Source organism: Stegostoma tigrinum, chromosome 39, assembly GCF_030684315.1.
Source record: "Stegostoma tigrinum isolate sSteTig4 chromosome 39, sSteTig4.hap1, whole genome shotgun sequence".
NCBI classification, from domain to species: Eukaryota; Metazoa; Chordata; class Chondrichthyes; order Orectolobiformes; family Stegostomatidae; genus Stegostoma; species Stegostoma tigrinum.
In genome coordinates this window covers 9,602,742-9,613,942 of record NC_081392.1, presented here as the reverse complement: position 1 = coordinate 9,613,942, position 11,201 = coordinate 9,602,742, and the positions used below count along the sequence as shown (strand labels likewise).

The window sequence follows — 11,201 nt, the reverse complement described above, 5'->3', positions numbered from 1 at the left end:
GGCTGTTGTAGGCTGCAACGGGACATTGACAGGATGCAGAGATGGGCTGAGAGGTGGCAGATGGAGTTCAACCTGGATAAATGCGAGGTGATGCATTTTGGAAAGTCGAATTTGAAAGCTAAATACAGGATTAAGGAATGGATTCTTGGCAGTGTGGAGGAACAGAGGGATCTTGGTGTGCAGATACACAGATCCCTTAAAATGGCCGCCCAAGTGGACAGGATTGTTAAGAAAGCATATGGTGTTTTGGCTTTTATTAACAGGGGGATTGAGTTTAAGAGTCGTGAGATCTTGTTGCAGCTCTATAAAACTTTGGTTAGACCGCACTTGGAATACTGCGTCCAGTTCTGGTCGCCGTATTATAGGAAAGATGTGGATGCTTTGGAGAGGGTTCAGAGGAGGTTTACCAGGATGCTGCCTGGACTGAAGGGCTTATCTTATGAAGAGAGGTTGACTGAGCTCAGTCTCTTTTCATTGGAGAAAAGGAGGAGAGGGGACCTAATTGAGGTATACATGATAATGAGAGGCATAGATAGAGTTGATAGCCAGAGACTATTTCCCAGGGCAGAAATGGCTAGCACGAGGGGTCATAGTTTTAAGCTGGTTGGTGGAAAGTATAGAGGGGATGTCAGAGGCGGGTTCTTTACACAGAGTTGAGAGCATGGAATGCGTTGCCAGCAGCAGTTGTGGATGCAAGGTGATTGGGGTCATTTAAGAGACTGCTGGACATGCATGTGGTCACAGAAATTTGAGGGTGCATACATGAGGATCAATGGTCGGCACAACATTGTGGGCTGAAGGGCCTGTTCTGTGCTGCACTGTTCTATGTTCTATGTTCAACCCAAATCCAACACTTCCTCGTAGCCGTGTGCGGCATCTTTGGTCCAACTTGCCCATACCAACCAGATATCTTACATAAATCTAGTCCCATAACCCCCCCCCCCAACCCCTTCTTACTCATCTACCCATTCTAGTAGATATAGAATGCCTACAGTGTGGGAGGAGGCCCCCCACACCAAACCTCAGAGAACCCATTCCCCTATAACCCACCTAATCTACACCTCCCTGAACGCTATGGGCAATTTAGCATGGCCAATCCACCTACCCTGGACATCTTTGGACTGTAGAGCACACAGAGGAAACCTATGCAAACACAGGGAGAATGTGCAAACTCCACACAGCCAGTTGCCTGAGGCTGGAATTGAACCCAGGTCCCTGGTGCTGGGAGATAGCAGTGTTAACCACATGCTGCCCATCTAGATGCCTTTCAAATGTTGTAATTGTACCAGCCTCCACCACTTCCTCTGGCAGCCCATTCCATACAGCACCACCTTCTGCCTGAAAAAGCTGCTCCTCAGGTTTCTTTTAAATCTTTCCCATCACCTTTAACCTATACCCTGTAGTTTTGGACTTCCACTACACCGAGGAAAAAACCTTGTCTTTTCACCCTATCCATGCCCGTCATGTCTCTGCAAGTTCATTCCACACACAAATTCTTTTATGATTCAGATTTAAGCAAAGTATGACAGACACTGAGTAAAAAATTGAAATGAAAACAAAGGGTGCTGGAGAGGTTCTGCAGCATCTGTGCACAGAAATCAAGTACTGGGGTAACTACAAGTCTGGCAGCATCTGTGAAGAGAGAAACAGAGTTAACCTTTCAAGTCCAGTATGACTTCATTGTTCTGAGGAAGGGTCACTCCACGTGAAATATTAACTCTGATTTCTATCGACAGACCTGCTGAACTTTTCCAGTAATTTCTGTTTTTGTTTCTAATTTGCAGCATCCGCAGTTCTTTTGGTTTTAATGATTTCTTCAGGTTTTAATGATTTCTTTAGAGTTCTGAGAAAGGATCATTGGACTCAAAATGTTAACTCTGTTCCTCTCTCCATGATGTGGAGGTGCCGCTGTTGGACTGAGATGGACAAAGTCAGAAGTCACATGGCACCACTTTATAGTCCAACAGGTTTATTTGAAATCACAAACTTTCTGAGCACTGCTCTGTCAGGTGAAGTCTCACTCCACAAATACTGCAAGAGAAGAAAACGAGTTAAGCATTTGAATTTCAGTGGGCAAAGTTCATGTTTTCTAAATGATTTAAAATAATTAAGGTCGAGTTCACCTCGCTGCTGTTCATCACAGATTTTGAATTGGTGACATATTAAAGGTGTGAATAATTGAATGATCACATGCTATCTGGAATTGTTAGTACATGATTTTGTAAAGGTTGAATAAGCTGTAGTTGAGCAAATTTGCTTGAGCTTTCACCATTTAAATACCTATCCTTAATTGTCCCTTGAGAAAGTGCAGCAGTGAGATGAATTGGTGAACTGCTGCAGTTCATGTGCTTTAGGTACATCTATTGTGTCAGTGAGTTCCAGGATTTTGACCGAACAGTGCGTAATGGCTGATATAGATCCAAGTCAGAACGATGAGCAGCTTGGAGGGGAACATGGCAAATGATATGTGCTTTGTTCCCATGCATCTGCTGGTTTTATCAGCATGGCTAACCAAATTTCACGTGGTTCCTCTGCTTTTCAACCCACTCGCTTGGGAACTTTAATCTGTGTATGTACTTGTTTTAGTTTGCAATCAATAACTTTTTTTTAGTGATCCCCTACATTCCTTTCCTTCCAAAGACAAAAGCAAAATACTGCAGATGCTGGAAATCTGAAACAGACACAGAGCATGCTAAAGAAACTCAGCAGGTCCAGCAGGTGTGAGGCAGCAGTGCTCACTACACTGCCCAATAGTGGAGCAGTCTGTCAGTATGGCCCTGGAGATCTTTATACTGAGGTCCTAGTGTGGGACTTGAACCTGGAACCTTGTAACTTAGAGGTAAAAGTGCAACCACCTGAGCTAAGTCTGACAATAATTCTCTGTATTTGTTTATTTTCCAAAGGCTGTACAACTCCATGAGTAGTTCTTCCTTCTGCTACGATGCATGTTTGTCTAATTTAAAATTTATTAATGACTTAGATGAGGGGATTGAAGGATGTGTCAGCAAGTTTGCAGACGACACAAAGGTTGGAGGTGCCGTTGACAGTATAGAGGGCTGTTGTAGGATGCAGAGATGGGCTGAGAGGTGGCAGATGGAGTTCAACCTGGATAAATGCGAGGTGATGCATTTTGGAAGGTCGAATTTGAAAGCTGAGTACAGGATTAAGGATAGGATTCTTGGCAGTGTGGAGGAACAGAGGGATCTTGGTGTGCAGATACATAGATTCCTTAAAATGGCCACCCAAGTGGACAGGGTTGTTAAGAAAGCATATGGTGTTTTGGCTTTCATTAATGGGGGATTGAGTTTAAGAGTCGTGAGATCTTGTTGCAGCTCTATAAAACTTTGGTTAGACCGCACTTAGGATACTGCGTCCAGTTCTGGTCGCCCTATTATAGGAAAGATGTGGATGCTTTGGAGAGGGTTCAGAGGAGGTTTACCAGGATGCTGCCTGGGCTGGAGGGCTTATCTTATGAAGAGAGGTTGACTGAGCTCGGACTGTTTTCATTGGAGAAAAGGAGGAGGAGAGGGGACCTAATTTGAGGTATACAAGATAATGAGAGGCATAGATAGAGTTGACAGCCAGAGACTATTTCCCAGGGCAGAAATGGCTAACATGAGGGGTCAAAGTTTTAAGCTGGTTGGAGGAAAGTATAGAGGGGATGTCAGAAGCGGGTTCTTTACACAGAGAGTTGTGAGAGCATGGAATGCGTTGCCAGCAGCAGTTGTGGAAGCAAGGTCATTGGGGACATTTAAGAGACTGCTGGACATGCATATGGTCACAGAAATTTGAGGGTGCATACATGAGGATCAATGGTCGGCACAATATCGTGGGCTGAAGGGCCTGTTCTGTGCTGTACTGTTCTATGTTCTATGTTCTAAAATTTACTTGTCACTTCTCAGCCAGTCTGCAATTTTATTAATGTACTTTATTTCATACCACCAATCCCTTTATTAAATTTTGATAATGTACCAATTCAAATTCAAATCACTTATGTAAACAGTGAATAACAGTGGTTCCTTGCACCTTCTCCCTTACAGCCTGAAAAATACCTTAAACCCCTCCTTTTTTAAAATCTGTCTGAAGGTTGGTCTAACCCCAGCACTGCAATATGCCCGATTGGTAGGGAAAGATGGTAGGTCCCAAAATCTACCCCAGTTGGAACAAGGATCAAAACATATGCTTTTGGTAACAATTGGATCTATATTGGGTGGCCATCCAACTGGCCTCTACCAAGGACTGATAGTAACTGTGACAACATTATCTGTCGCAATCTGGTGCTATGAACTGGCTCCAATATTGTTTCCATTCTGCTGACCGAGAAACTCTCTCGTCTTACTATCTGCCATTGGCAGCCCTTGGAAAGACTTACATGTTGGGTCGCATTCTGAAAGCATCTTCCTTGGCCTGGGGTGGTACTTGAACCCGGAGATTCAAGAGGCAGGGATGTTACCCGTTGCAAGACAATAACCCCAACTCTCTGTTTCTGTTTTATAGTCCATTTGTTATCAGTTTGGCCCTAGATCCTCCACAGTCTATTTAAACCTTAGCTGATGAGGAGGCTTAGAGCAACTATTGCAATTTATTAGGTTTGACTGCGAAATTTCAGTTAACAGCTTACAATAAAACCCACGTATACTACATCTCAAAGCTAATTAAGTTCATTGTTCAACAGGAATGACAATCCTTGAGTACAATCCTTTCTTTCTAGTATTAGCAAGAACTGCATAACATTAAGTTATACCCAGCATCACCTTGGAATGAACAAAGACAAAATACCAAAACATTTAGTAAATTCTTCTCTACAGATTGTAATCTTTCATTTCACAGCTATGTGATTCTTTTTAAAAATTCACTGTGTATGAGGAATGAACTGCCAAAATGTGGTGGATGCAGGCACAGTTACAACATTTAAAAGATATTTGGATAAGTACACGAATATGAAAGGTTTGGAGGGAAACGGGCCAAGCCCAGATAGGTGGGACTAGTTTAGTTTGGGAACATGGTCAGCATGGACTAGATGGATCAAAGGGTCAGGTTCCATGCTGTATGACGTATAACACTCACAGAAAGTGGTATCTCTCAGAAGGTAACACTTATTGTTCATCCATAATGGTCCTTGAGAAGGTGGCAATGAGCCATTTCCTTAAACTGCTGCAATAATTTGTCATAGGGACACTCACACTGCCATCAGGGGTTAAGGTCCAGGATTTTGACACGATGACAGAAGGAATGGCTGATATAGCTCTACGCCAGGATGATGTGTAACTTGCAAGGAAATCTACAGGGTCTGGTGTCCCTCAGCATCTGCTGCTCTTGTCCTTCTTGGTGGTAGAGGCCACATTTTTAAGTTGATCCTCAGGTCATGGTGAGCCCCGTCTTCAATATGGTTTGCTTGCTTGACCAATTCAATTAAGAACCATTCACTCAGTAGATCTGGAGTCAAGCATAGGTTAGGGAACATAAGGGCGTCAGATTTCCTTCCCTAAAGGCATTAACAAACCAGATAGAATTTTATGACAATCGATGACATATTCGTGATCATCATTACTAGCCTTTAATTCCCCCTTCCAAATTTATATAACTGAAATTCTTCAACTGCTGTGATGAGATTTGAACTAATGTTCCAACCATCAGTCCTGGATACTAGATAACAAAATGTGGAGCTGGATGAACAAAGCAGGCCAAGCAGCATCTTAAGAGCACAAAAGCTGACGTTTCAGGCCTAGACCCTTCATCAGAAAAGGGGGATGGGGAGAGGATTCTGAAATAAATAGGGAGAGAGGGAGGCAGACCCAAGATGGAAAGAGAAGAAGATAGGTGGAGAGGAGAGTATAGGTAGGGCGAGGATAGGTCAGTCCAGGGAGGAAGAACAGGTCAAGGGTGTGAGATGAGGTTAGTAGGTAGGAAATGGAGGTGCGGCTGGAGGTGGGAGGAGGGGATAGGTGAGAAGAAGAACAGGTTAGGGAGGCGGGGACGAGCTGGGCTGGTTTTGGGATGCAGTGGGGGGAAGGAGAGATTTTGAAGCTGGTGAAATCCACATTGATACCATTGGGCTGCAGGGTTCCCAAGCAGAATGAGTTGCTGTTCCTGCAACCTTTGGGTGGCATCATTTTGGCACTGCGGGAGGCCCAGGATGGACATGTCATCTAAGGAATGGGAGGGGGAGTTAAATGGTTTGCGACTGGCAGGTGCAGTTGTTTATTACGAACCGAGCGTAGGTGTTCTGCAAAGCGGTCCCTTTCAGAATCCTCTCCCCATCCCCCTTTTCTGATGAAGGGTCCAGGCCCGAAACGTCAGCTTTTGTGCTCCTAAGATGCTGTTTGGCCTGCTGTGTTCATCCAGCTCCACATTTTGTTATATCGGATTCCCCAGCATCTGCAGTTCCCATTATCTCTAAGTCCTGGATACTAGTCCAGTTACATAACCATTATGTTACTGCATTCTCATACATGTAATTTTTATTATTTTATTAGTGTGACCATTCCAATCTCATTCATTGCATTGTATTTACATCCTTTGGCTTAACTCATTTAATTTACAATCTTGCACTATTATGGAAATGCATTTCAGAAATCCGACTGTTGTTTTTTAATGCCAGCTCTTGTTGCTATCATGGCAAGTCTTTCAATTTTTGTGACCCAAACTTCTGTTGAGTGAATCTACTGAAAGCTGCTAGTTGCTTGGTGTTTGAATTCCTGAGCAGTTCTAACTGCCTTTGCCCTCTTCTCAATAGATATTCAATGTGCATAACATCTGTCCTGGGTATTTGGGAGTTTTTACGAAATTCACTGCAAACTAGAGGCAAAAATCCTGGTTTCTCCCGGGCAGCTCGGAGGAATTGTTTGTAAAGGCTCAAGACTTGTTTCTGTAGTTTGCTGTGTCTAACCATTGTGTCAAAACAGGGTCAGCCTGGATCTGTTAAAAGATTAAAATCAATGTTATGGCACTTCCTTTATTTAACTTCCAACCAAAATGATTCATCAACATCAAGCCTACACTTAACAGTAAGTTCCTGGGGAGTGTTGTTGAACAAAGAGACCTTGGCATGCAGGTTCCTAGTTCCTTGAATGGGGAGTCCCAGGTAGACAGGATAGTGAAGGTGTCTGGTACATTTGGTGTTATTGGTTAGTGCATTGAGTAAAGGAGTTGGGAGGACATCTCGACTATACAAGACATTGTTCGGCCACTTTTGCAATATTGTGTTCAAATCTGGTCTCCCTGCTGTCGGAAAGATGCTGTGGGACTTGCAAGGATTGAGAAAAGATCTACAAGGATTTTGTCAGGGTTGGAAAGTTTGAGATTTGAGAAAAGCATGAATAGACCGGGGCTATTTTCCCTGAAGACTGAGGAGTGACCTTACAGAAGTTTATAAAATCATGAGTGACATGGATAGCGTGAATAGCCAAGGTGTTTTCAAAAGGAGTCCAAAACTAGAGGGCACAAAAGCTCTTCTGCTCCTGAGATGCTGCTGGGCCTGCTGTGTTCATCCAGCTCCACACTTTGTTATCTTGGATTCTCCAGCATCTGCAGTTTCCATTATCTCTGACCCCAAAACTAGAGGGCATAGGTTTAAGCTGAGAGGGGAAAGATGTAACGAGGACCTAAGGGGAAACCCTTTTCATGCAGAGGGTGGTGCATGTATGGAATGAGCTGCCAGAGGAAGTGGTGGGGGCTGGTACAGTTATAACATGTGAAAAGTATCTGGATGGGGACATGAATAGGAAGGGTTTAGAGGGATATGGGCCAAATGCTGGCAAATAGGACCAAATTAATTCAGAATATCTGCTGTGTATCTCCATAACTCCAAACTTGCAACTGTTCTGAAAAATTACTCTTATTGTTGGTCAAAACTTGAGCGTTGCTTGAAAAAAAAATTTGTTGAAGTTTTTTTGTCTCACACTCATCAGGAGGCCTAAGCCTGTTCTACATTCGATTAAAATCATGGTTGATTTGATCGTGACCTCAACACTATTCCTGCCACTCCCTGACACCCTTAGACTCTCACATTAGACAAGAATCTACCAACTTCTGCCTGAAAAACGTTCCATGACCCTACCCTCTCCACTCTCTGCGGAAGAGGATTCGTCAGATTCATGAGTCACCAAAAAATTTTTCCTCATTTTAGTTTAAATGGCAGGCTCCTTATTTTTAAAATCATGCTTCCACTTCTAATCTCTCATACGAGCAATACATGCTTTCAGCATCTAACGTGTGAAGGCTTCTCAGATTTTTGTGTATTTTAATTTTTAAATATCTCCGTACAGGGTATAAACTTCACTGCGAAGGAAAGCCAGAAGTGAGGTAATCCAGCTCAACAGACACCAGAGTTTAAATTACAGGTGGGAAAACAACAGCACTTTAACAGAAGCTGCACTAATGATGTTACCCAGCAGGCTAAAGAAACTTATGCAGGACAACGAACCAGCTTGGCGAGCCAACCAACCACAACCTGAGCTACAAATCTACTCTAAAACCTTTTTAAAAACATATTTCCTTGTGGGTTTTGGGCATTGCCGGTGGGCCAGCATTCACTGCCCATCCCTAGTTGGCCTTGAGAAGGTGGTGATGAGCTGCAGTCCACCTGCTGTAGGTTGACCCACAATGCCATTAGGAAGGGAATTCTAGGATTTTGATCCACAATGCCATTAGGGGCAGAATTCCAGGATTCTGACCCAGCAATACTGAAGGAATTTTGATCTATTTCCAAGTCAGGATGGTTAGTGGCTTCGAGGGGAACCTGCAGTTGGTGGTGTTCCCATGTATCTGCTGCCCTTGTTGTTCTAGACTGAAGTGATTGTGGATTTGTAAGGTACTGCCTAAGGATCTTTGGTGAATTTCTGGATTGAGGGAAGATGGTGGTACAGTGGCAATGTCATTAGACTAGTAATCTAGATGTTTCTGAAGAAGGTTCACTTGATTTTGTTTCCTCTCCACAATTCCTACCAGACCTCCAGCAATTTTTGTTTTAGTACGCTCACAATCCAGAGGCCCAGACTAATGCTTAGTGTATATAGATTCAAATCCCACCACAGCAGTGATTGAATTTAATTTCCATTAATAAATCTGGAGTTAAAAGCTGGCCTAAGGAATGATGACTGGGTAAACCATACCTCCACAAGACCCCAAAAAAAAATCAGCACTCCATCTCCCTGAGCCCCTGACCCCAAACCTACGAAACTCCTGCTTCCCAGACCCGAGCCCCTTCCCCACTCCATATTCTTTTGCCCCTACCTGGGCCTGACTACACTTTCCTTCTCAACTGTGCACTGCTGAACCCAATATTCCACCCACTCACCCTGATCTAAACAATCCACTCATCTGGAATTGAAGACAGAGAGATAAATTCTTCATCAGTTGGGGAATTCAGGGTTACAGGGAAAGGGCAGGAAATGGACATCAGGAATGTCCGATCAACTGTGGTTTTATTGAATGGTGAAGTAGGCTCTGGGCAAATGGCTCACTCCTGTTCCCATTTCTTATGATCTTAACCTACCCTCATGGCACACTAACTTCACACTAAGCTCACATAGCAGTCGGCAAGGTGAGTACCTGTGATGCAGGACCTTTTTTTTAAAAAAAACTTGAGAATACTACTCTGGGAAAGGGAGCGTGGTTTGCCTACCCACACAACCCTCCCTCCCCCAGACTGTCCACCCCACAGCCCCTCCTCCACTGTCCTACACTCACAGCTCCTCCTCCACTGTCCATCCCACACTATCCTACCACCACACCCACTGTCCACCACAGTCCCTCCTCCACTGTCCACCCCCACACCCACTATCCACCCCCGCGCCGTCCCACCCCCACACCCACTGTCCACCCCCCGCGCCGTCCTCACCCCACACCCACTGTCCACCCCACAGTCCTCACCCCACCCCACCCCCACTCCATCCTACCCCCACACCCACTGCCCACCCCCACTCCATCCTACCCCCACACCCACTGCCCACCCCCACCCCACCGTCCTCACCCCACACCCACCCCACACCGTCCTCAGCCCACACCCACTGCCCACCCCACACCGTCCTCACCCCACTCCCACTGCCCACCCACACTGTCCTCACCCCACTCCGTCCTAACCCCACTCCCTGCCCACCCCCACTCCGTCCTACCCCCACACCCACTGCCCACCCCACACTGTCCTCACCCCACTCCCACTGTCCACCCACACTGTCCTCACCCCACTCCCACTGCCCACCCCACACCCACTGCCCACCCCACACTGTCCTCACCCCACACCCACTGTCCACCACACACTGTCCTCACCCCACACCCACTGTCCACCACACACTGTCCTCACCCCACACCTGCTGTCCACCCCACTCCCACTGCCTACCCCCCACTGTCCTCACCCCACTCCCACTGTCCACCCCACACTGTCCTCACCCCACTCCCACTGTCCACCCCACACTGTCCTCTCCCCACACCCCCTCCTCCAGTGTCCTACCCCCACAGTCACTGACCATTCCACCCTCCATACTTCCCAAACCATTGTCAGGCCAACTCTAACAGGCCCCTGTCAGAATGCAAGTGTGGCTCCCGAATTTCTGAAACGGCCCGTTCGGAGTCTCTCATCGGGAAAAGTGCAGCTCTCTGGTTTTTCTGTTTAAAAAGGAGCCGGACTGAAACTGCTTCCAGAGTGACTAAATATTTCCAGCGTTTTCTGTTGGAGTTCAGTTTTTCCAGCCTCCCGCTGGATTTTGCTTTCCCTTGGCCTCCCTCATGTATCTGGAGCACCGGTAGCCTTTCGTTCCTCAGAAAGGGAGCACCAGTGTCCGATTAGTCTCTTACGTAACCCATAAAGCTCCATCCCCTCTTTACATCCACAAAAATAACTCCAATATCCCACCTAACACTCACCTGGAAACGCCGGCTCATGCCAACCTAGCGCCACCCGTCGCCACTGCTTGACCCTGGGTCCTCCCAGCACAGCGCCACAAGGCACTGGTCCTCCTAGAGCCACGCCACCCGACTGTGGTCCTCCCACTGCAGCGCCGCCCATCTCCACTGCCTGAGTTCGGTCCTCCCAGCGCAGCGCCAACCCTCGCCTCAGCCCGACCGCTCGCCACGTAGCGCCGTTGCGCTGCTTTGTAACCGTGTGAGTTACCTGTAACAACCCATTCTGTACTGCTGCTCTCCATGAGGAGCAAATTTCGTACGAAAATTTAGTTTTAAAAATAGAATCGGAACTCGGAATT

General features: G+C 45.9%; 1 protein-coding gene across 3 annotated transcripts; it reads right to left on the bottom strand.

Moving 5' to 3' along the window:
* Nucleotides 1-1,952: 1,952 nt before the first annotated feature.
* On the bottom strand, nt 1,953-10,967 carry sdhaf1 (succinate dehydrogenase complex assembly factor 1). 3 transcript variants are annotated; one of them, XR_007246594.2, is made up of 3 exons: nt 10,864-10,967; nt 5,184-5,485; nt 1,953-2,031 (listed from the first exon to the last, which is right to left on the bottom strand). XR_007246594.2 is itself a non-coding variant. In XM_048522404.2 (2 exons), exon 2 carries the CDS (start codon nt 6,890-6,892, stop codon nt 6,614-6,616), a length of 279 nt encoding a protein of 92 aa, XP_048378361.1. In that variant the 5' UTR covers nt 6,893-6,918; nt 10,864-10,948; the 3' UTR covers nt 6,452-6,613. The 3 variants fall into 3 exon arrangements, 1 of the variants encoding a protein (XP_048378361.1); XR_007246595.2 differs by having other exon boundaries at nt 5,184-5,436; nt 10,864-10,964; XM_048522404.2 differs by lacking the exons at nt 1,953-2,031; nt 5,184-5,485 and adding an exon at nt 6,452-6,918 and having other exon boundaries at nt 10,864-10,948.
* Between the last annotated feature and the right edge of the window lie 234 nt (nt 10,968-11,201).

Bases quoted from the DNA above. Each gene is read 5' to 3' on its own strand.
- sdhaf1 (XM_048522404.2), bottom strand. From the start codon at position 6,892: ATGGTTAGACACAGCAAACTACAGAAACAAGTCTTGAGCCTTTACAAA.